The following is a 20860-nucleotide window of genomic DNA, read 5'->3' as shown; positions in this document are numbered from 1 at the left end:
TGTATATATATATATATATATAATGGGTTGTTGATTTCTCTTTATTTTTCATACTTCAATTATAGTTTGTGGTTGCAATCATTAACTATTGCCATTTTATCTTATCTTTCACTTGGAAAAGTGGGTTAGAGTTTGGTAGAAATGAATAACAAGAACTTGAGGCTTTATACTTTGTTTAATAGAATTGCTTAGGAATAAGTGGGTTCTACTTGGCATATATTGGTTGCTCTTAATTGTCGCTCTTTTATGTTTGATAAAATGATAAAGAGGAAATACAACCTAACTATTGGAAAATATTGGGTATTCATATAGAAACCATTTGCATATCAAAGAACTTCCCATTAGAAATATATCATAGTAACACCAATAGCATTATATTTCATAAAAAGGGACACAACCTTGGTTTCTTAATCCAATTAATCAAATCTCGTAACAAAATAGCTTTTCTTCATAATCTACAAATATCAAACTTTTTCCATACTAACGGAGTAGAATTACAATCTTAGTCAAGTGACACACTATTCAAGTAATATTTCACGCCTATTCTATATGGGATTCGAACCCAACCTAGTTGGGTTATTATATTTGACATCGAATGCTTTACGCTATTTACATCAGTATAATTTGAGTATATCAATTTTTGGCGCTGTTGCCGGAGAATACGGTTTTGAAATTACTAACTAGTGTGTGCTTTACTTTAAGTATTTTTCTATTCTATCACACTTTACTTGTTTTGTTTTGCATAACTAGGCAAGCATAGGCAAGCCAAAGAATGTGTTTGCAGATGTGGATGAATTCATTGATGATTTAAATGCCATTATCCCTCCTAGAGTTGACGCGGCTACCTTCAAAATCGACCATTGTCTCTACCTAATGCTAAAGGCGGGAGGGTTCTTCCGAAACTCTATCGATGATGACCCAACACAATACCTCAAAAATTTAATGGGTGTGTGCAAAGCACAAGCAAAATCATGTATCGGATGATGCCTTGAGGTTGAGGGTGTTCAAATACTCTCTAGCTAAATAGGCAAGGCAACAGATTCATAGTCTACATCCATTCTCCATCCACACTTGTGACGAACTTGTGCATGTTTCCTAGGAAAATGATTTTCACAAAGCAAGAAGTTCGAACTTAGGGACAATTTTTTTTCTTCAAGCAATTACCGAGAGAACAACTTCATGAAGCCTGGGTAAGATTAAAGCAATACTTGGTGAGATCACCAAATCATTAGTTTCGGAAAAATATTTTGTTGGAAAAGTTCTACAAGGGTTTGAACCCCATGAACCAACATGTAGCCAACAATGTGGCGAATGGACCTTTCATGGACAAAACATTTGCAAGAGTCGCCTAAATCCTCGGTAAGGTGGCCAAACACAATCAAGCTTAGCATTCGGGTGACACGGTAGGTGGTGTCTCATATGGTAACCCTTATTTGACCAACATCATCAAGGAAAATCAAGAAAGAGATCAATTAATTGCCAGGCTTGCCACCAACGTAAATGTTTTGAAAAACATATTTGTGAAAATCTAAACAAAGAAAGTGAATATTTTGGAAGAAGTACAACCAATGTCGAATGTTAACTATCAACATCAAGAAGGCCAGCATCAAGAATATCCTCCAATGCAATATGAAAAAGCAAACTATGTTAACAATTCACAAGGAGAATATCAAAGTAGCAAGTTCGAGAAGTTCTATGACATATTAAGGAAATTATAGGTGAACATTCCATTTGTGGAAGCTTTTCAAGAGATGCCTGGATTTTCTAAACACTTGAAGGATTTGATCACTAAGAAGAAGAATATCAAGAAAAAAATGGTGAGTGTCACCTACCGGATCAGCTCGATCATCTCAACAACTGTCGTCTAAAAGAAAGAGGATCCTGGGATTTTTACCATTCCATGCACTATTGGATTGCGTGACTTTGCAAGAGCTCTGTGTGACAATGGTGATATCATACTTAATTTCACTTGCTATTTACAAGCAAGCGGGATTGGGGATGTCTAGGCCTACTAGTATGAGATTGTAAATGGCCGACCATTCGGTGAAGTGACCGGTGAGGATAGTGGATGATGTGCTTGTGAAAGTGGGGAAGTTCCTCCTCCCCGCCAACTTTGTTATTCTTGATTATTCTGTTGATAAAGAAATCTCTATCATCTTGGGAAGACCATTCCTTACAATCGGAAGAGCACTTATAGACTCGAAAATAAATGAGATTAAAATTTGGGTGAATGACGAAGAAGTTACTTTTCAAGCAAGTAAGGTCATGAAACTACCAAATCCATATGAGAGTATCTCGGTACTTAATGTTGTTGATGTGGTAGAAGATGCCATTGAGGTGAAGATGGAAGAGGAATGCCTTGGTGAGGCATTGGAGGCGATCTTGATGAATTTTGATGATGACGACATAGAGGGAAATGTGGAGACAATGAATGCATTGGAAGGGTTTCGTTCATACACTTACAAACCAAAGAAATTTTCTCTTGACTTAGAGAATAGAGTCACTCCTCCTGCCAAGCCTTCAATCATTGATTCGCCACAACTTGAGCTCAAGCCACTACCACCACACTTAAGGTTTAAATTTCTTTGCTCTAATGACACTCTACCCTTAATTATTTCATATTTGTTAAATGATGTGCATGTTGAGCAATTATTTGAGACCTTGAAGGAGCATAAAAGAGCCATTGGTTGGACAATAGCGGATATCCGGGGGATTCCCTCCGGTATTTGTGATCACAAAATCCAACTTGAAGAAGATAGAAAACCTAATGTAGAGCATCAAATGAGGTTGAATTCCTCCATGCAAGAAGTGGTGAAGAAAGAAATTATAAAATTATTGGATGGCGGGGTTGTTTACCCCATTAGGGATAGTCCTTGGGAGAGTCCGGTGCAATGTGTGCCAAAGAAGGGAGGCATGACCGTGATTCAAAATAACAAAAATGAACTCATTTCAATGAGGACAGTGGCCGGATGGAGAGTTTTCATGGACTACCGGAAACTCAATAGTGCCACGTGAAAATACCATTTGCATATGCCTTTTATTGATCAAATTCTTGATCGGCTAGCGGGAAGGTCATTTTCTTGCTTCATGGATGGTTATTCCGGGTATAACCAAATAAATATAGCCTTGGAGAACCAAGAGAAGACGAAATTCACTTGTCCTTATGGGACCTTTGCTTTTAGCCGAATGTCATTTGGGCTAATTCTTTTAGCAGAATGTCTCGGACATGGTGGAAGATTTCTTGGAGGTTTTCATGGATGAGATCTCCGTGGGTTGTGAATCATTCAAAAATTGCTTTGACAATCATAGGTAAGAGCTCAAAAGATGCGAAGAGACCAACATGTTGCTCAATTGGAAGAAATTTCACTTCATGGTGGACGAAGGTATCGTTCTTGGCCACAAAATCTCCAAGCAATGCATTGACGTTGATTGAGCAAAATTTGAAGTTATTTCCAAGCGTCCTCCTCCCACTTCGATCAAGGGTGTTCGAAGCTTTTTGGGGCATACCGAGTTCTATCAGCGATTTATCAAAGACTTCTCAAAGATTGTGAGTCCTATGTGCAAGCTTCCTGGAAAGGATGCTAAATTTGTGTTCAATGATAAGTGCCTTAAAGCTTTTGAGGAATTGAAAGCAAACCTCACCACGGGACGTATTATTGTCACTCCTGATTGGTCTCTTCCATTCGAGCTTATGTGTGATGCTAGTGGTGTGGCTATTGGGGTGGTGATTGGTAAGAGACACAACAAGATACTACATATTGTCTATAATGCAAGCAAGACACTCAATCACGAAAATGAATTACACAGTGACTGAGCATGAATTTCTTGCCATTCTCTATGATTTTGAAAATATCCGGGCCTATTTGTTGGGATCCAAGGTGATAGTCTTTACCGATCATGCTGCTCTCCACTACCTTATGGCGAAGAAAGATGCCAAACTGAGGTTGATTAGGTGGGTCCTTTTGTTGCAATAATTTTCCTTTGAAGTCAATGATCGGAAAGGAACGGAAAATCAAGTAGTGGATCACCGATCTAGGCTTGAAGAGGCAGGGAGACCAAAGGGAGATCTTAAAATCAATAATGTTTTCCCATATGAACAACTTTTGGCAATATCTAGCACTTCAACTCCTTGGTATGCTGATATTGCAAACTTCTTAATTAGTGTCCTTATTCCCGACTAATTAGAAGTTTATCAAAAGAAGAAGTTCTTGAGGGATTGTAGGCAATACTATTGGGAGGAGCCCTTTTTGTTCAGGATATACGTTGACAACTTCTTTAGGCGTTATACTCCAGAAGATGAGGTGACTCCGATTCTCAAAGTGTGTCAGGACTCTCCAGTTGGGGTCACCACGGTGGAAATCATACGTCGACTAAAGTACTTGAACATGGCTACTATTGGCCATCAATATACCAAGACGCAAAACTGATGGTCAAATCATGTGATTAATGTCAAAGACAAAGGTTCATTTCTAGAAGGCATATGGCATGATGTATATCTTAGTGGAGGTAGAGATCTTTGATGTGTGGAGGATCGATTTAATGGGTCCCTTTGTGAGCTCATATGGCACGATGTATATCTTGGTGGCAGTGGATTATGTCTCAAAGAAAAACATATTTACTCAATTTGGAACTCCAAGGGCTATCTTTAGTGATGGTAGATCTCACTTTTGCAACAAATCCTTTGTGAGGTTGCTCGAGAAATATGGAGTTAAGCACAAGGTTGCTACTCCATACCATCCTCAATCGAGTGGTGAAATTGAAGTCTCCGACCGAGAAATCAAGAACATTCTAGCAAAAACTGTTAATTCAAATAGGACTGATTGGTCAAGAAAGCTAGATGACTCTCTTTGGGCTTATGAAGCGGCATTCAAAACACCCATTGAAACTTCGCCTTACCGGTTGGTTTTTGGTAAGGCATGTCACTTGCTGGTAGAATTAGAACACAAAGCCGTTTGGGCATTGAAAAAGTTGAATCTTGACTAGGCCAAAGCTGCTAATCTAAGGATGACCCAACTCAATGAGTAGGATGAGCTCCGTTTCCAAGCCTATGAAAGTGAATCAATGCATAAAGAGAGGATGAAATCTTTTCATGATAAAAAGATCTTGAAGTGAGAATCCCAATCCGGCGACTTGGCCTTACTCTTCAACTCAAGGTTGAAGTTCTTTCCGGAAAAACTTAAGTCCAAATGGTCCAACCCATTCAAAGTTGTTGGTGTGTCTCCTTATGTCTCTATTGAATTAGAGTCCGAAGATAGGACTCGAACCTTCAAAGTGAATGGCCAAAGTGTAAAGCACTACCTTGGGACTATTGGAAGAAGGAAACTTATAGAACAATTCCAACTGAAAGATGGTCCCACACCAGCCTCCTCGACTGATAAGCCATGAAGTGGTAACATTGTCGTGCCGTGATGTTAAATCAAGCGCTTATTGGGAGGCAACCCATGTGTTAGAATGTTTTTAAACTTTTTATATTATTTGTTTTTTTATGTTTATGTGTGTTTGTTGAACATTTTCAAGTGTAGGTTTTAGAGTGCAGAGTGACCAAAATACAGATAAGTTGGATGCAAAAGCACAGGGTACGTGGAGTAAAAAGAGCCGATCTTCAGAAATTTTCCGTGGCCACAAATGCGACCGCATAATGGTTTCGCTGACCGCATAGTGGTCGCGAATGTAGCCAGACACTCCTGAAAACAAGTTGCTCAAAATTGCGGTGGAAGGCCAATTTCATGGACCGCATTACATTTCTGCGACCAAAATTTTGATCGCACATTGGTCAAGCACCAAATAGGTAAAAGTCCATCGCGAAATGTTTCTACGACCGCAAAAACTATTTCGCAATAGCAAACTCATCACAGAACGCACATGTATTAAAACCCCGGTCTACTGCTAATTTCCCACTTCTTACTTCCCCTAATCCAATTTTGAACTCAAAGCTCAAACACACAACACACTCTACCAAGAGACTTCGATCTCTTTCCAGGCTGTCTTTTACGTGCTATTCCAATCACCATATCTTCAACTCATTTCAACGCATCCGGTAAGAACTTCTCCCCCCTTTTTCTTTTGCGTTTCAATAGATTCGCACCATTTACCCCTATTCCATGAGCCCCATTCTATTTCTACCCTAATTCTATGCTACCTAAGAATCCCTTGCCGGGATTTCTTCTACATTTTTATATGTGTTGGGTGATTATTGGGAATGAGTGGTATGTTGAAATTGTGGGGCTTGGGTAAAGTTTGTTAATGGTATTGATTGTTGTTAAAATAATGCCCGTTAGGTGTTTGTGTGTTGCTGTCAAAATTGCTCAGACGTGGTTCTTTGTATGTTGATGTCACGACCCCAAAATCCCATCTTAGGTAGTCGTGATGGCACCTAGTCTCTAAGACTATGCAAGCCTAACACACACTGAGAATTTAATAGAAATAATAACTAAGATATTAAACCAAACTGATAAACATCATGATAAACCATAACGGATCAACAGTTACAGTAATCCCCAAAACCGATAGACCTGAGTCATAAGCTCTACTGAAATATACTGAGAATCTCTAATAAACACTATTTGATAAGAAGTAACAATACTAAAAGCAATAGCAGAAGGTGACTCCGAGGCCTGCGAGCATTAAGCAAGTATACCTTGAAGTCTCCGGAATATCTGGATCAAATCACTGGCGCCCGGCATGAGCAGAAGTACCTTGATCTGCACAAAAATATGCAAAAGCATAGTATGAGTACACCACAATGGTACCCAGTAAGTATCAAGCATAACCTCAGTAGAGTAGTGACGGAGTCAGGTCAAGACACTAAATAGACATAGAAAGCCTGTGTAGAATATTAATATAATCTAACAACGGAGAAATAAAGTAATAAATGAAAAATAAGCAATTTATCACACCAGGCTAACAACGAAAATTAAGGCAAAGGACGACAAAGAAGGAACATATGATAAAAGCAAAAATGATAAACTGTAGTTAAAATACGAGTGAAATGAATTTAAGGAAAATAATACAATAACCGTTCAAATCAGCGAAGCTTTCCAATTTAGAATGGACAACAAAAATCACATCGAGGTACTACACCTCATGTTCCCATTTCAGAAATCACAATCACAATCAGAATCTTCCTTATATCACTGCGTGAGCCTTGCATTTATTTTTAAAAATATTTTTTCCGAAATAGCTACACGCCTTTTAGCCCCCTTGTCTCACTGTGTGGCTTTAAGTAATTCTCTTACTAGCAACACATGTACAAATCCCACCTTATCTCATCACATGTATTTCAATACCCACCATTATAGCACCACATACGTATCAATATCACAACACAATAATCAATCGCACCTCACGTGCCCATATGCCACAATATTACCAAATCAACAATAACAAGGTTACCATAATACATAGCTCACGGCTCAACCACAACATGTTCAAAAATCTCAATAATAACAAAATGAATGAGAAATAACTCAACAAGGAAGGATGCCCAATAATCAACCCTTCAAGCACAAAGTACTAGTAGCTTTCACAACTACAACCTCAATAACTCAACAGTGAGGTATTCCCGAGAAATGGCAACTTCCAATTCAAGTACGTAACATAAGCTTAACAATGAAAGAGATAGCATGAAATAGAAACTACGACTAAATGCATGATAATAAATCAACAATGGTGAGGATAACATGTAACAACAACTACAAATAAATGCATATAAGAGTAACTTTGACAATAAAAACTAGAACATGTAATAACAACTACAATTAAGGCATGCAAGAATAAAATAAACAACAAAAGATAGAACAAATAATAATAACTTTATATAAGTGCTTATAAGTAACCTAAGAGTCTAAACCGGTCAAATATCACAAATAAGCCCGTGTACATACTCGTTATCTCGTGTACGCGTCTTCCACATAATTCAAATTGTACAATAAACCCAAATCCTAAGGGGGTAGTTCCCTCAAACAAAGTTAGGCACGATACTTACATCAACTAGGCCAAATTAATACCCAAATATAGCTTTTCCCTTAAAGTTCGCCTTCGCACGGCTCAAATCTAGCAAAAAATAACTTAATATCATCAAACAATGCAAGAGAAATCAATTCCGATTAATAAAGCTAAGATCTTTACACAATTCCCTAAAACTCAACAAAAATCAACCCCGAGCCCGCCCGATCAAAACCCGAGTCCAAGGGTAGATCTCGACTACCCATAACCCCACGAGTCCATATATGTGTTTTATTTTCAAATCCGAGTCCAGTTCGATTCTCAAATCCCAAATTTTTATTTTTCAAAACATACACAAAAATCCCCAAAATTGCACTCAGATTCTCATGAATTTGATGTTAAATCTCATGTATAATCATGTAATATAATTGAAAATAGATCAAAATCACTTACCCAATGATTGTATGTGAAAATTCTCTGTCCAAATCACCTCCTACCGAGTCTAAAATTCAAAGATATGAAAATGAGACTAAAAACACGTCTTCCAGCCCTTTTGTTCAGCTACAGATGACGAAATTGCGACCTTGGGTTTGCATTTGCGAACCCTCACAATTGTGGAACATGGATCACAAAAGCGAACCCTGACAACCCACACACATGTCCCAATTGCAACAAAGGCTTCGCAATTACGATGGCATCCTTCTTTACAAAGGCGACACAATAGTTGCAAATGCGACCCAACCCAATCTTATACTGTGTTTGCAAATGTGAAGAGGGAGTCGCATTTGCGACATCTGGACCTTCCCTTTCCTCTTTGCAATTGCAATGCTGGTGTTCGTAATTGCGACTACTGCAGCACCAGCACACCGACAACCTATAATGAGCTCAATCCAATCCGAAACACGTCTGAAACTCATCCGAGCCCTCGAAGATCCAAACCAAACATTCACACAAGTCTAAAAATATCATACGAACTCGCTCGCACGATCAAAATACCAAAATAACATGTAGAACCAGAAATCAGACATCAAAATGCATGAAATCCAAAACAAAACTCAAGAATCTCTAGAATTACAACCAAATGTCTGAATCCTATCAAACCAACTCTAAATTGCACAAAATTTTATAGACAAGTTCCAAATTACAAATTGGACATATTCCAAGTCTCAAAACCAAAATACGACCCCTATAACCACAAAGTCAACCAACGGTCATACTTAAGGAAACTTCTAAACTTTAAATTGCCAACTTTTGGTAAAAAAAAATCAAATCAACCTAGGGACATCCGAATTCAATTTCGGGCATACGCCTAAGTCAAAAATCATGAAACGAGCCTATCGGAGCCATAAAAATACCGTTTCGGGGCTATTTTCACATAATTCAAACCTCGGTCAATATTTTTAACTTAAACTTCTAAACCAAGAAACAAAGGGTTCAAATCAACCCAAAATATTTTCGGAACTAAACTAACTATTCCCACAAGTCTTATAATCACAAATGCACATTTGTAAAGCATCAAAAGGAAAAGCGAGGCTTAAATACATAAAACAACTGGTCGGGTCATTACATTTGATTTCATGCATCTTTGTAGCTTGCATGTAGTATGGGGTAAGATTCAAACTCTAGGGTTGCATATGTGTAGAACATCAATCTATGTGAAGATGATGACTTCTGCGGTACCTCACAACTTATACACGGACCGTAGAACAATCATACCTCTGAGGTACATTTCTTGCTTCTGGGTTAGTGATTTCGCTGTGGATTTTGCAGTCGCGAAAATAGTATGCGGACCGCGAATCTATCTCACATTGTTTCAGCAACCATGCCATTTTGGGGTTAAATCTACAATGATTTTGCGGTCCGTGGATTCATTTTGTGGCCTCTTGTGCGGTCATCATAATTGTTGGCCATTTCATTGTTCATTTTGCGATGCATTTTGCGGTCCGCAAATCTGTTTAGCGATATGATATGTGGTCCGCATAATGTATTTTCCATGTATTTCCTTGTCATTCTCCATGAGTGCTTCTATAATATGCTGAATTGAGTTTAGTTGGCAAGAATGACTCCGAAGAAAACACAACCATCCACAACAATCACAACTAGAGGAAAGAAATGAGTGGCAGTTACATATTCGTAATCACGTAAGCCCAACCCTAAAAAGCCTTGCACATTGATTACATAATCCAAATCCCCCTCCCATTCTAAACTTTAAATTGGCAACTTTCGGTAAAAAAAATAAAATCAACCTAGGGACATCCGAATTCAATTTCAGGCATATACCCAAGTCAAAAATCATGAAACAAGCCTATCGGAGCCATAAAAATACTGTTTTGGGGCTGTTTTCACATAATTCAAACCTCGGTCAATATTTTCAACTTAAGCTTCTAAACCAAGAACCAAAGGGTCCAAATCAACCCAAAATATTTTCGGAACTAAACTAACCATCCCCGCAAGTCTTATAATCACAAATGCACATTTGTAAAGCATCAAAAGGAAAAACGAGGCTTAAATACATAAAATAACCGGTCGAGTTATTACATTTGATTTCATGCGTCTCTGTAGCTTGCATGCAATATAGGGTAAGATTCAAACTTTAGGGTTGCATATGTGTAGAACATCAATCTATGTGAAGACGATGACTTCTCCGGTACCTTACAACTTATACACGGACCGTAGAACAATCACACCTCTTAGGTATATTTCTTGCTTCTAGGTTAGTGATTTCGCTGTGGATTTTGCAGTCGCAAAATTAGTATGCGGACCGCGAATCTATCGCACATTGTTCCAGCAGCCATGCTATTTTTGGGTTAACTCTACAATGATTTTGCGGTCCGTGGATTCATTTTGTGGCCTCTTGTGCGGTCATCATAATTGTTGGCCATTTCATTGTTCATTTTGCGATGCATTTTGCGGTCTGCAAATCTGTTCAGCGCTATGATATGTGGTCCGCATAATGTATTTTCCATGTATTTCCTTGTCATTCTCCATGAGTGCTTCTATAATATGCTGAATTGAGTTTAGTTGGAAGGAATGACTCCGAAGAAAACACAACCATCCACAACAATCACAACTAGAGGAAAGAAATGAGTGGCAGTTACATATTCGTAATCACGTAAGCCCAAACCTAAAAAGCCTTGCACATTGGTTACATCATCCGAATCCCCCTCCCATTCTGAAGAGGTTAGGGTACCGCTCGACCCAGTGCCACCAATTGATCCTCGCACTAAAATACAAAGGAAGAATTCTGAGGATAAAATTAGGTTATGTGTTGTCAGATCTTGGAATAAATACAGAGCCGCGTTGGACAAAAGAAACATCCTCAAAGAGAAAAGGATGAGCTTGAATGGAGTTAATTATAACTACCCTCATATACTGGCTAACATCAAGAAGAAGAAATATGAGTTCTTTATTGAGCCTCAGGGGGAATAAAATGAAGTAGTTGTAAGGGAATTCTATGCCACCTATTTACTAAGCAACAAGAAAGGCGTCGTGCTTACTTGTCATCGATCAAAGTCAGCGGGGTATATGTATATCGTAGCCCCACAGCAATCAATAATGTTTACCTTAAGGCCACGAAGATGATTAAAAACGAGTGTATTTATCATTTGGTCCGGGTTACGCATACCAATGTTGAGGCACCTACACTTTAGTCCATGCCCGTTATGAGTGAATTTTCGGAGGTATTTCCGGATGAGCTCCTTCGAATTTCACCGGATAGGGAGATTGATTTTGGGATTGATGTGATGCCGGGCACGCAGCTTATATATATTCCACCCTACAGAATGGCACCGGCAGAATTGAAGGAGCTAAAGGAACAATTGAAGGAATTGTTAGAGAAAGTTTTTGTTCGGCCGAGTGTGTCGCCTTGGGGCGCACTGGTTCTCTTTGTAAGAAATAAAGATGGGTCACCTAGAATGTGTATTGACTATTGGCAGCTCAACAAGGTCACAATCAAAAATAAGTACCCACTGCCAAGGATAGATGACTTTTTTGATCAATTGAAGGGTGCTAAGTACTTCTCCAAGATTGATTTAAGATCCATGTATCATCAATTGAAGATTAGGGAGCATGATATTCCAAAAATAACTTTTAGGATCCGGTATGGGCACTTTGAATTCCTGGTAATGTATTTTGGACTAACAAATGCCCCTGCAACTTTCATGGATCTTATGAATCGAGTCTTCAAGCCTTTTTCTTGACTCCTTCGTGATAGTGTTTATTGACGATATCCTTGTATATTCGCGAAGTCGAGAGGACCATGTCGATCATCTCAGGGCAGTTCTACAGACTCTGTATCAGCACCAGTTGTATGCGAAGTTTTTGAAATATGAATTTTGTCTTGAATCTATCACGTTCTTTGGTCATGTCGTATCCAGAGAAGGAATTGAGGTTGATCCTCAGAAGATTGCAGATGTGAAGAATTGGCCTAGACCTACAACTCTAATAGAGATTTGCAGTTTCTTAGGCTTAGCGAGGTATTACAGGAAATTTGTGGAGGGGTTCTCTACTGTTGCCTCTCCGTTGACTAAATTTATGTAGAAGGCGGTTAAGTTTCAATGGTCAGATGCTTGTGAAAGGAGCTTCCAAGAGTTAAAATAAAGATTGACTACGGCACCGGTGTTGACTCTACCAGAGGGTACAAATGGGTTTGTGGTATATTGCGATGCTTTAAGAATCAGACTTGGGTGTGTATTAATCCTACATGGCAAGGTGATAGCTTATGCTTCTAGGCAACTCAAGAATCCTGAAACGAACTATCCAACACGACTTAGAGCTTGCAACGGTGGTCTTTATATTGAAGATTTGGCGTCATTATTTGTATGTGTGGATATATTCACCGATCATAAGAGGCTTCAATATATTTTCAAACAGAAAGAATTGAATCTGAGGCATAGAAGATGGCTTGAGTTACTCAAGGATTATGACATCGATATCTTATATTATCCGGGGAAGGCTAATGTTGTGGAGGATGCTCTTAGCTGGAAATCTATGGGTAGTTAGGCTCACTTGGAGGCATATCAAAGGTCGTTGGCCAAGGAGGTTCATGGGTTGGCTAGTTTGGGAGTTCGTCTTGCGGACTCTAGTGCAGGAGGGGTGATTGTGCAAAATAGGGATGAATCGTCGCTTGTGGTGGAAGTCAAGGAGAGGCAATACAATGCTCCATTGTTGGTACAATTGAAGGAGGGGATTCATAAACATAAGACCATGGCCTTTTCTCTTGGCATGAATGATGGTATACTAAGGTACCAAGGGTGATTATGTGTTCCTAATGTAGATAGTCTCCGGGAAAGAATCATGACCGAGGCTCACACTTCTAGGTATTTCGTGCACCCGGGCTCTACAAAGATGTATCAAGATCTTAGGGAAGTCTATTGGTGGAATGATATGAAGAGGAATGTAGCAGACTTTGTGGCAAGATGTCCAAATTTTCAGCAAGTGAAGGCCGAGCACCAAAGGCTCGGTAGGTTGGCACAGAACATAGAAATGCCAATGTGGAAGTAGGAGATGATAAATATGGACTTTGTTGCGGGACTACCTCGCACACCTCGTAGTTATGACTTGATTTGGATGATTGTGGATCGATTCACTAAATCAACTCACTTCTTACCTGTTAAGGCTACCGACATAGTAGAACAATATGCTTAGTTGTATATAAAGGAAATAGTTAGGTTGCATGGCACTCGGGTTTCTATTATCTCATATCGAGGGGCACAGTTCACGGCTAATTTTTGGAAGAAAGTTCAGCAAGGTTTGGGTACTGAGGTGAATCTTAGTACAACCTTCCACCCATAAACCGACGGGCAAGTAGAGAGGACTATTTAGACACTCGAGGATATGTTACGCGCTTGTGTTCTTGACTTAAAAGGGAGTTGGGATGATCATTTGCCGCTCATGGAGTTTGCCTACAATAACGGTTATCATGATAGCATTCAGATGGCACCGTTCGAGGCTTTATATGATAGGAGATGTAGATCTCCCATTGGGTGGTTCAATATTAGGGAAGCGGAGTAGATAGGGCTAGACCTCGTGTATCAGGCTATGGAAACGGTTAAGATCATTAAGGAGCGGTTGAAAACTGCTCAGAGTTATAAGAAGTCCTATTTAGATGTTTTTCGTATGGATTTGGAATTTAAAGAAGATGATTGGGTATTCTTGAAGGTTTTCCCTATGAAGGGTATAATGCGGTTTGGTAAGAAAGGTAAATTGAGTCTGAGGTATGTCGGACCGTTCAAAATCATCCAGAGGATTTGTCAGGTGGCTTACAGTCTAGAACTACCTCTAGAGATGTCTTTAGTTCACCTAGTGTTTTATGTATCCATGTTGCAGAAGGTGGTTGGAGATCTGTTGCTTATTGTTCTGGTTGAGACTATTGAGGTTAATGAAGAATTGACTTATGAAGAAATTCCAGAGAACATGAGAAACTTCGGAAGGAAGTTCTGCGGTCCATTATGTGACCGCAAAACTGCCACATACCCAACCCGAACATACCAGTTTTGGGACCTTTTTCTGCGGTCCCTTTTGAGGGCCGCATACCTATTTTGCGGTCCGATCTACGACCGCAGACCTAGCTTCATAGAGTTTATGTTTTGAAATTTTCACCCGATCCCATTTTCATAAAAATAACCTATGGGTTATTTTGGCTGGTCCTATCTGATACTTAGAGAGAGGTGATTGGTCTAGAGTGAGAGGGGAAGTTCCTAAGATTATTGTTTACCAATCCTTGCTCAAGTCTTGAAAAATTCACAAGAAAAAGTCACAAGGTCTTCATTCAAGAGGTAAGGTTCCATACCCTAGTCTTCAATTTTTAGTTTGGGGTAGAATATGGATAATGGAGAGTGTAATTCTTAGGTGTGGGGGTGTTATCTATGCATGCATGTACCAACAAAGTTGTATGAAGGTTGTTGAGCTAGAAAAGGGTAGATATTGGGTTGGGGATGAAGGAATCCACCATAAGAGGACCTTTAAACTTTAATGCACACCTAGTGTTTGATTAAATGCTCAAATGAGCTGGAACTATGAACTCCTTCCTAATTTGTGTTCAATTTTGCTATATCTCTAAATAGATCGAAGTGGCTAAGAATTCCAGAACATCGTAGTAATTTAAAAAGCTCGAGGCGAGGTATGTTGGCTAAACTTCTCTTTTAGAATTGAACCCCACAATGTCCTTGTAAGGTTGTTCATTATAAATTAACTATTCCGAATAAGCCTTTTGTCAAAAGATATATGTTCAATATATATTCCAAATGTTCTTGTTATATTATGTTCTATTTGAAAATGTGCTTGAAGCATGGGTTGCATGTCTAAATATTATAACTTCAAGTCGTGATTTAAATGAAAGCTATTATGCCAAGTTGTGTAAGAAGTCTCAATGTGCTTAACATTCTTAGTTGCTCATATGTGGACTTAAAGTCTTGAATAGAAATAATTTGTTGTTGATGATCCGTGATGATGTTTGAAAGTGAAAGAGATGAACATGAAATATGAAATACAGCCAACGTGCCAAGAGTAACGTTATGTTATGGCCATTTGTGCCAATGAAATGAATGATATATAAAAGATAATGAAATGAGTTGTCAATCCTTTAAATAAATAAATACCATGGGAGTATCGTTAGTCACCGAGGAAGGGTAGGTTGAAATAACCTAACTCCGAAACTACACGTGCTGGTGTAGGAGTGAATTGTGATTGCTCCCCTTTATTGGGATAAGATTGATGTGATGAGAATATTTCCATTTATTGGGATGAGATGATTGCTATAAAAGTGTGATGTCAATCCACATGGCATTGTGGTGAGACGGCCTAGCCGGTCGGGTCGTGATCGGACGTCATGCTGCACACATGGTGGTGATTGTGCTTGAGATTATGATTAAAACAATGATTAAGATTGAGATAATGATTGTGATTATGGTTTATGTCTTTGGGTGAGACGACCTAGCCGATCGGTCTGTGATCGGACTCCGTGCTAAGATCGCGGTGGTATATCGGTGCTAAGATGTCCCAACCTAAAATATAGAAATTTACTTGAAAACTTATCTTGCTCCTAACTTGATGTTTTGGTATTGTTTGAGGCTCCCATTGATTTTATGATTGTACTTCCTTGTGTTATCATTCATTCTATTGAGAGGGTGTTTAGTCATTCATACTAGTACTATTCCATATGTATTAACGTCCCTTTTGCTGGGGGTGATGTATCCTTAATAGATGCAGGTGGTTCCACAGCAGGCAGCTTTGATCATTGATAGCGGCACACCCTCTTCCCAGCTAACTTGGTGAGCCTCACTTCATATCGGGGTTGTATATCTTTCGTTCCTTGTGTATTATGTTTGGAGGTATAGCCGGCGCCTTATTGCCGACACTATCATCGTACTCTTTTGTATCTATTAGAAGCTCCGTAGACATAGTGTGGGTGGTATGTTGGTGTTGGGGAAGTCAAAATAGTAATGTTGTATTTATATCACACGGTCCACTTCAAACTATGGAAGTGTATGTATTTTGAACTTTATAAATGATGTAACTAATGATAAGGAATCGGTGTTGTCACATGATCCACCCCCGCATTGTCTAATTAATGTAGTGGATCTTTCCTTTGTTCATGAGTGTGTTCGGATAGAAGGTATCGTACAGGCTTGCTCGGCCGGGTCATCTTGGTTGAGCGCCGGTCACGCTCCCCGAGGTCGGAGCATGACAGAGAGCATTGAATACTTCATTTATTTGGAGCTTTTTGGATAGATTCCAATACTTTATCTTCATTGTAAGCTTTTATGTCTTTTTTTTTAATACTTTCTTCTTGTATTTTAGCATGCGTAGCTAACTTTAAATACTAAGATTTTGGACCCGAAGTAGGTGTAATGATAATGAGTGTTTACCATTGAATATATATATATATATATATATATATATATATATATATATATAGTTTACCATTGAATATATATATATATATATATATATATATATATATAACGGGTGTTGGATTTCTCTTCATTTCTCATGCTTCAATTATAGTTGGTGGTTGCAAATATTAACTATTGCCATTTTATCGTATCTTTCACTTGGAAAAGTAGGTTAGGGTTTAGTAGAAATGAATAGCAAAAACTCGAGGCTTTAAACCTTGTTTTATAAAATCGCTTAGGAATAAGTGGGCTCTACTTGGCATATATTGGTTGCTCTTAATTGTAGCTATTTTATATTTGGAAAAATCATAAATAGAAAATACTACCTAACTATTAGAAAATATTGGGCAGTCATTTAGGAACCAATTGCATATCAAAGGATTTCCCATTAGAAATATATCATATTAACACCGATAGCGTCACATTCCATAAAAGGAGATACAACCTTGTTTTCTTAATCCAATTAATCAAATCTCATAACAAAATAGCTTCTCTTTATAATTTACAACTATCAAACTCTTTCCACACTAACGGAGTAGAATTATGACCTTAGTCAAGTGTCACACTATTCAAGTAATCCATTCACGCCCATTCCTTGTGGCATTCGACCCCAACCTAGCTGGGTTATTATATTTGATATCGGCTGTTTATGCCATTTATATAGGTGTAATTTGAGCATATCAGGCCATATGTGTACATGTCTGTGATTTGAGGTACCTGTGGGTTTTAGGTTTGATTATGATCCCGATTGACGAGTTTAAGCATAAAGGTGGAATACTTATCTATTTCTAGTGATCCTTTGTATACTTGATGCATTCTTAAATGCTTTACTAGTGCATTTCAACTATATGTGCTGATTTAATCTATTATTTACATATGTTGGACTTGTTTAGCTGAGATAGGGTATTTTACACCACCTGGTTAATTTGTGCACATCTTATTATGTTGATTATATGCCCCTTCTCTATTACTATTATGTATAAAATTGCAAAGGTTTGTAAAAAGAGTACATTTTTTTTACCAAACTCTTGCCAATACTTCATTGAGGCCAGTCTAGGTGCTTACTGAGTACACATGTCGGTTATACTCATACTATACTTTTGCATATTATTTTTATAGATTCTGAGATCTGTACGACGGCAATCAGGAAGATGCTTAAGCGTTGTACGTAACTATCATGGTGAGCTTCTTAGGTTGAATTGAAGTGCCTTGGATTCTTTTTATCTTATTATTACAATTCTCATTCCAGACAAGGATATACTTATTTAGACTCATGCATTAATCGATTGTAGTAGCTCATGACTTGTACTACCAGTACCTGAGGGTTGTATTTGAATATTCCACAATTATATATTATCATATTAGAATTATGTTATTATATTATCCATTCTTGGGCCTTGTTTTTATGTCTCTATGGTATCAAGATTTGTTGGTTATGCTCGTTGGTTCTTCTAGTAATTTGGAGTTAGTTTCCATCACGACCTTAGTGGGAATTAAAGAATTAAGGATTTGTGTCTGAATTCTTCTCTGCCTTTGTAACTGCTAGAGCTTTATGTAAATCCCTTTCCAAGGTGTATAAGTCATTTATTCTATTCCTCTCTGTCAGAATGGCTCTTGTTTTCTTGTACTTAACATAAAAATCTTCATCAGTAAATTTCAAGGACCATGTATTGTCTATCATAAACTTGCTAATAGATTAAAGATTCTTCTTTAGTTTAGGCACAACAGAAACATCCTTTAAGTTCAAATTTCATCCAATGCTTGCATTCCATATGTGTATAATTTGTAATTTGGCACCATTCCCTACTATTACAGAGTCACTTCCTTTCAAATGAGATATATTTTTGAGTATATCTGTTGATTGAATCATGTGATTAATATCACCTAAGTCCATATAAAGATTGTTGTTAGATTGATCATTAAAGGTCGTATCTGCGAATGGCTAATGGACTTCTTGTTGTACTTGATAAGAGTAGTCCCACTTGTAAAAATAACAAAGTACAGTATGAGTTATTTCTCCCACGTATTTGACATGGATTTGGTTTTGGGCTATCCTTTTGTTGATTGTTTCCTCTATTAGTCCTTCCAAGCTATCGTTGGTAAGGTTTCCTAGTTCATCTTCCTCTGTGCTGTCCACTTCTTCAAAAATATTGCCACGACCCCTCCCCTTTGGGATTTTTGAGCCATAAAAGTCATAGAGGTGTCAAGATGAGATTGTCCAGCCTGTTCTTCATCATCTTCTCTAATTTTGAAGCCTTTAAAAGTAGTCACAATTTTTCCAAAGGTAGGGCAAAGGGATTTCCCTAGCATCACAGTTCTAAGCATCTTATTTTTACTCCCAAAGGCCTCTACAAAAGTTTATAACCTTTCTATATTCATCCGCTGATTTTTGTATAGCCATAAGACTATCAAAAATTCCTTTAAATCCTATAATTTAATCATTTATTGACTCAGTTCCTAACCTCACAGTTTGAAGTTATTGTTTCAATTGAAATTCTTTGGCCAATCTTTCTTGTAGGTAATGTTCCTCAAGACAAGACCACATTTATTTAAAACTTGAACACCCTATGATAAGGAACATAGACTCTTCGGTCATTATTCAAGAGAGCCAACTACTAACTAGATGTGACGACCCGATAGGTCATTTTGAGTGTTAGCTTCCTTTTCTGTGTTTCGAGGAAGAGTCGGTAGCTATTCTAGACTGGCAGGTTTAGAAGTTGAGATCTAAAGATATTCCTTCTGTGAAAGTGCATTGGATAGGTCAACCGATTGAGGAGGATACTTGGGAGTCCAAGTCCGATATGAGGATTAGATAACTGTACCTTTTTGCCAGTCCAGGTATATTTCTATGTCGGTTCGAGGGCAAACATTTCTTTTAGAGGTGGAGAATGTGACGACCCGATAGGTAATTTTGAGTACTAATTTCCTTTTCTATGTTTCAAGACTTCTCAAAGCTCAATTTAATGATTTACACTTGTGTGCATAGTCCGTATCGATTTTCACAAAGCTTATACGTGAAATTTAAAAGAAAATATGATTTTTGACTTTAAATGTGGCAGAGTTGACCACGGTCAATATTTTTGGTAAAACACCCTCAGATTTGATGATTCCAATAGGTTTGTATGATGATTTTGGACTTGTGCGCATGTTTGGTTGGGTCCCCGGTGACCCGAGCACGTTTCGGCGCGTTATGTGAAAAGTTAGAAAAATGAGTTTTGAACTTGAAAATCTTGAGTTTTAATGATCGATTCTTAATTTTTATATTAATTTGAAGATTTGAGCTAGTGAGCGAGTTTGTATTATGTTTTTACACTTGTGTGAATATCCGAATTAGAGCCCGAAGGGCTCGTGTGAGTTTTAGATGTATTTTGGATGGTTTTGGAACAACTGAAGAAAATTTGGTGTAGTTAGTCTGCAGGTCTCTGAAATATGAAGACCTGTTTGCAACTGCGAGCTTTGCTTTTGCGAATTCAAGCTTGCATTTGCGAAGGGGGAATGGGAATTGAGAGCTTCGCTTTTGTGAAGCAGTGGTTGCATTTGCGATCTGGAGGGACCGGGGTGGTTATTCAGGCCGACAAGGACAGTTCCAGGGCCAGCAGTCACGTCAACTGAGGGGGTTGGTAATACATGTGGGGATCTGAGGCATGTTGCAAAGTTTTCCCCCAGGTCACAGAGCAGTATGCCACAGTAGGGTACTGTGCCATGATTCTAGCACTGATTGCTTCACCACCCGCTTAGCCAGCTAGAGGCGGGGGTTAGGCTGCCTGAGGTATCTTTTATTGTTGAATATGGTGGATCTTGGTATGGATTGGTTGTCCTCGTATCATGCTATCTTGTATTGTCATGACAAGACCATGACTTTAGCCATGTCGGGGTTGCCTAGATTAGAGTGGAGAGGGACCCTCGATCACTCCACTAATAAGGTGGTTTCATATTTGAAGGATCAACATATGGCCAAGAAGGGGTGTTTGGCGTATTTGGCTTATATTCGAGATTTTAGTACAGAGGTTCCTTCTATAGAT

At 38.4% G+C, this 20860-nt stretch overlaps 2 protein-coding genes across 2 annotated transcripts; both read left to right on the top strand.

Annotated features, from left to right (window-relative positions):
* Positions 1 to 3030: 3030 nt before the first annotated feature.
* Positions 3031 to 4181, top strand: LOC138907575 (uncharacterized mitochondrial protein AtMg00860-like). The gene is made up of 3 exons (XM_070198175.1): positions 3031 to 3247; positions 3447 to 3731; positions 3988 to 4181. The coding sequence occupies exons 1-3, from the start codon at positions 3031 to 3033 to the stop codon at positions 4179 to 4181; spliced, it is 696 nt and encodes a 231-aa protein (XP_070054276.1).
* Positions 4182 to 4539: 358 nt separating this feature from the next.
* On the top strand, positions 4540 to 4983 carry LOC138907574 (uncharacterized). Its single transcript, XM_070198173.1, has one exon. The coding sequence runs from the start codon at positions 4540 to 4542 to the stop codon at positions 4981 to 4983; it is 444 nt and encodes a 147-aa protein (XP_070054274.1).
* Positions 4984 to 20860: the final 15877 nt, after the last annotated feature.

This window comes from Nicotiana tomentosiformis, chromosome 3 (genome assembly GCF_000390325.3).
Source record: "Nicotiana tomentosiformis chromosome 3, ASM39032v3, whole genome shotgun sequence".
In the NCBI taxonomy this organism is placed as follows: Eukaryota; Viridiplantae; Streptophyta; class Magnoliopsida; order Solanales; family Solanaceae; genus Nicotiana; species Nicotiana tomentosiformis.
Note: the sequence above shows the minus strand (reverse complement) of the source record. Positions and strands in the feature narration are given on the sequence as shown.

What these genes read in the sequence shown, in the direction of transcription:
- LOC138907574 (XM_070198173.1), top strand. Translation starts at nt 4,540, where the DNA reads ATGGGTCCCTTTGTGAGCTCATATGGCACGATGTATATCTTGGTGGCA.
- LOC138907575 (XM_070198175.1), top strand. Translation starts at nt 3,031, where the DNA reads ATGCCTTTTATTGATCAAATTCTTGATCGGCTAGCGGGAAGGTCATTT. An exon ending in TGGTGGAAGATTTCTTGGAG is followed by an intron (nt 3,248 to 3,446) that starts GTTTTCATGGAT and finishes CAAAATTTGAAG; the next exon opens with TTATTTCCAAGCGTCCTCCT. An exon ending in GGCTATTGGGGTGGTGATTG is followed by an intron (nt 3,732 to 3,987) that starts GTAAGAGACACA and finishes TTTCCTTTGAAG; the next exon opens with TCAATGATCGGAAAGGAACG.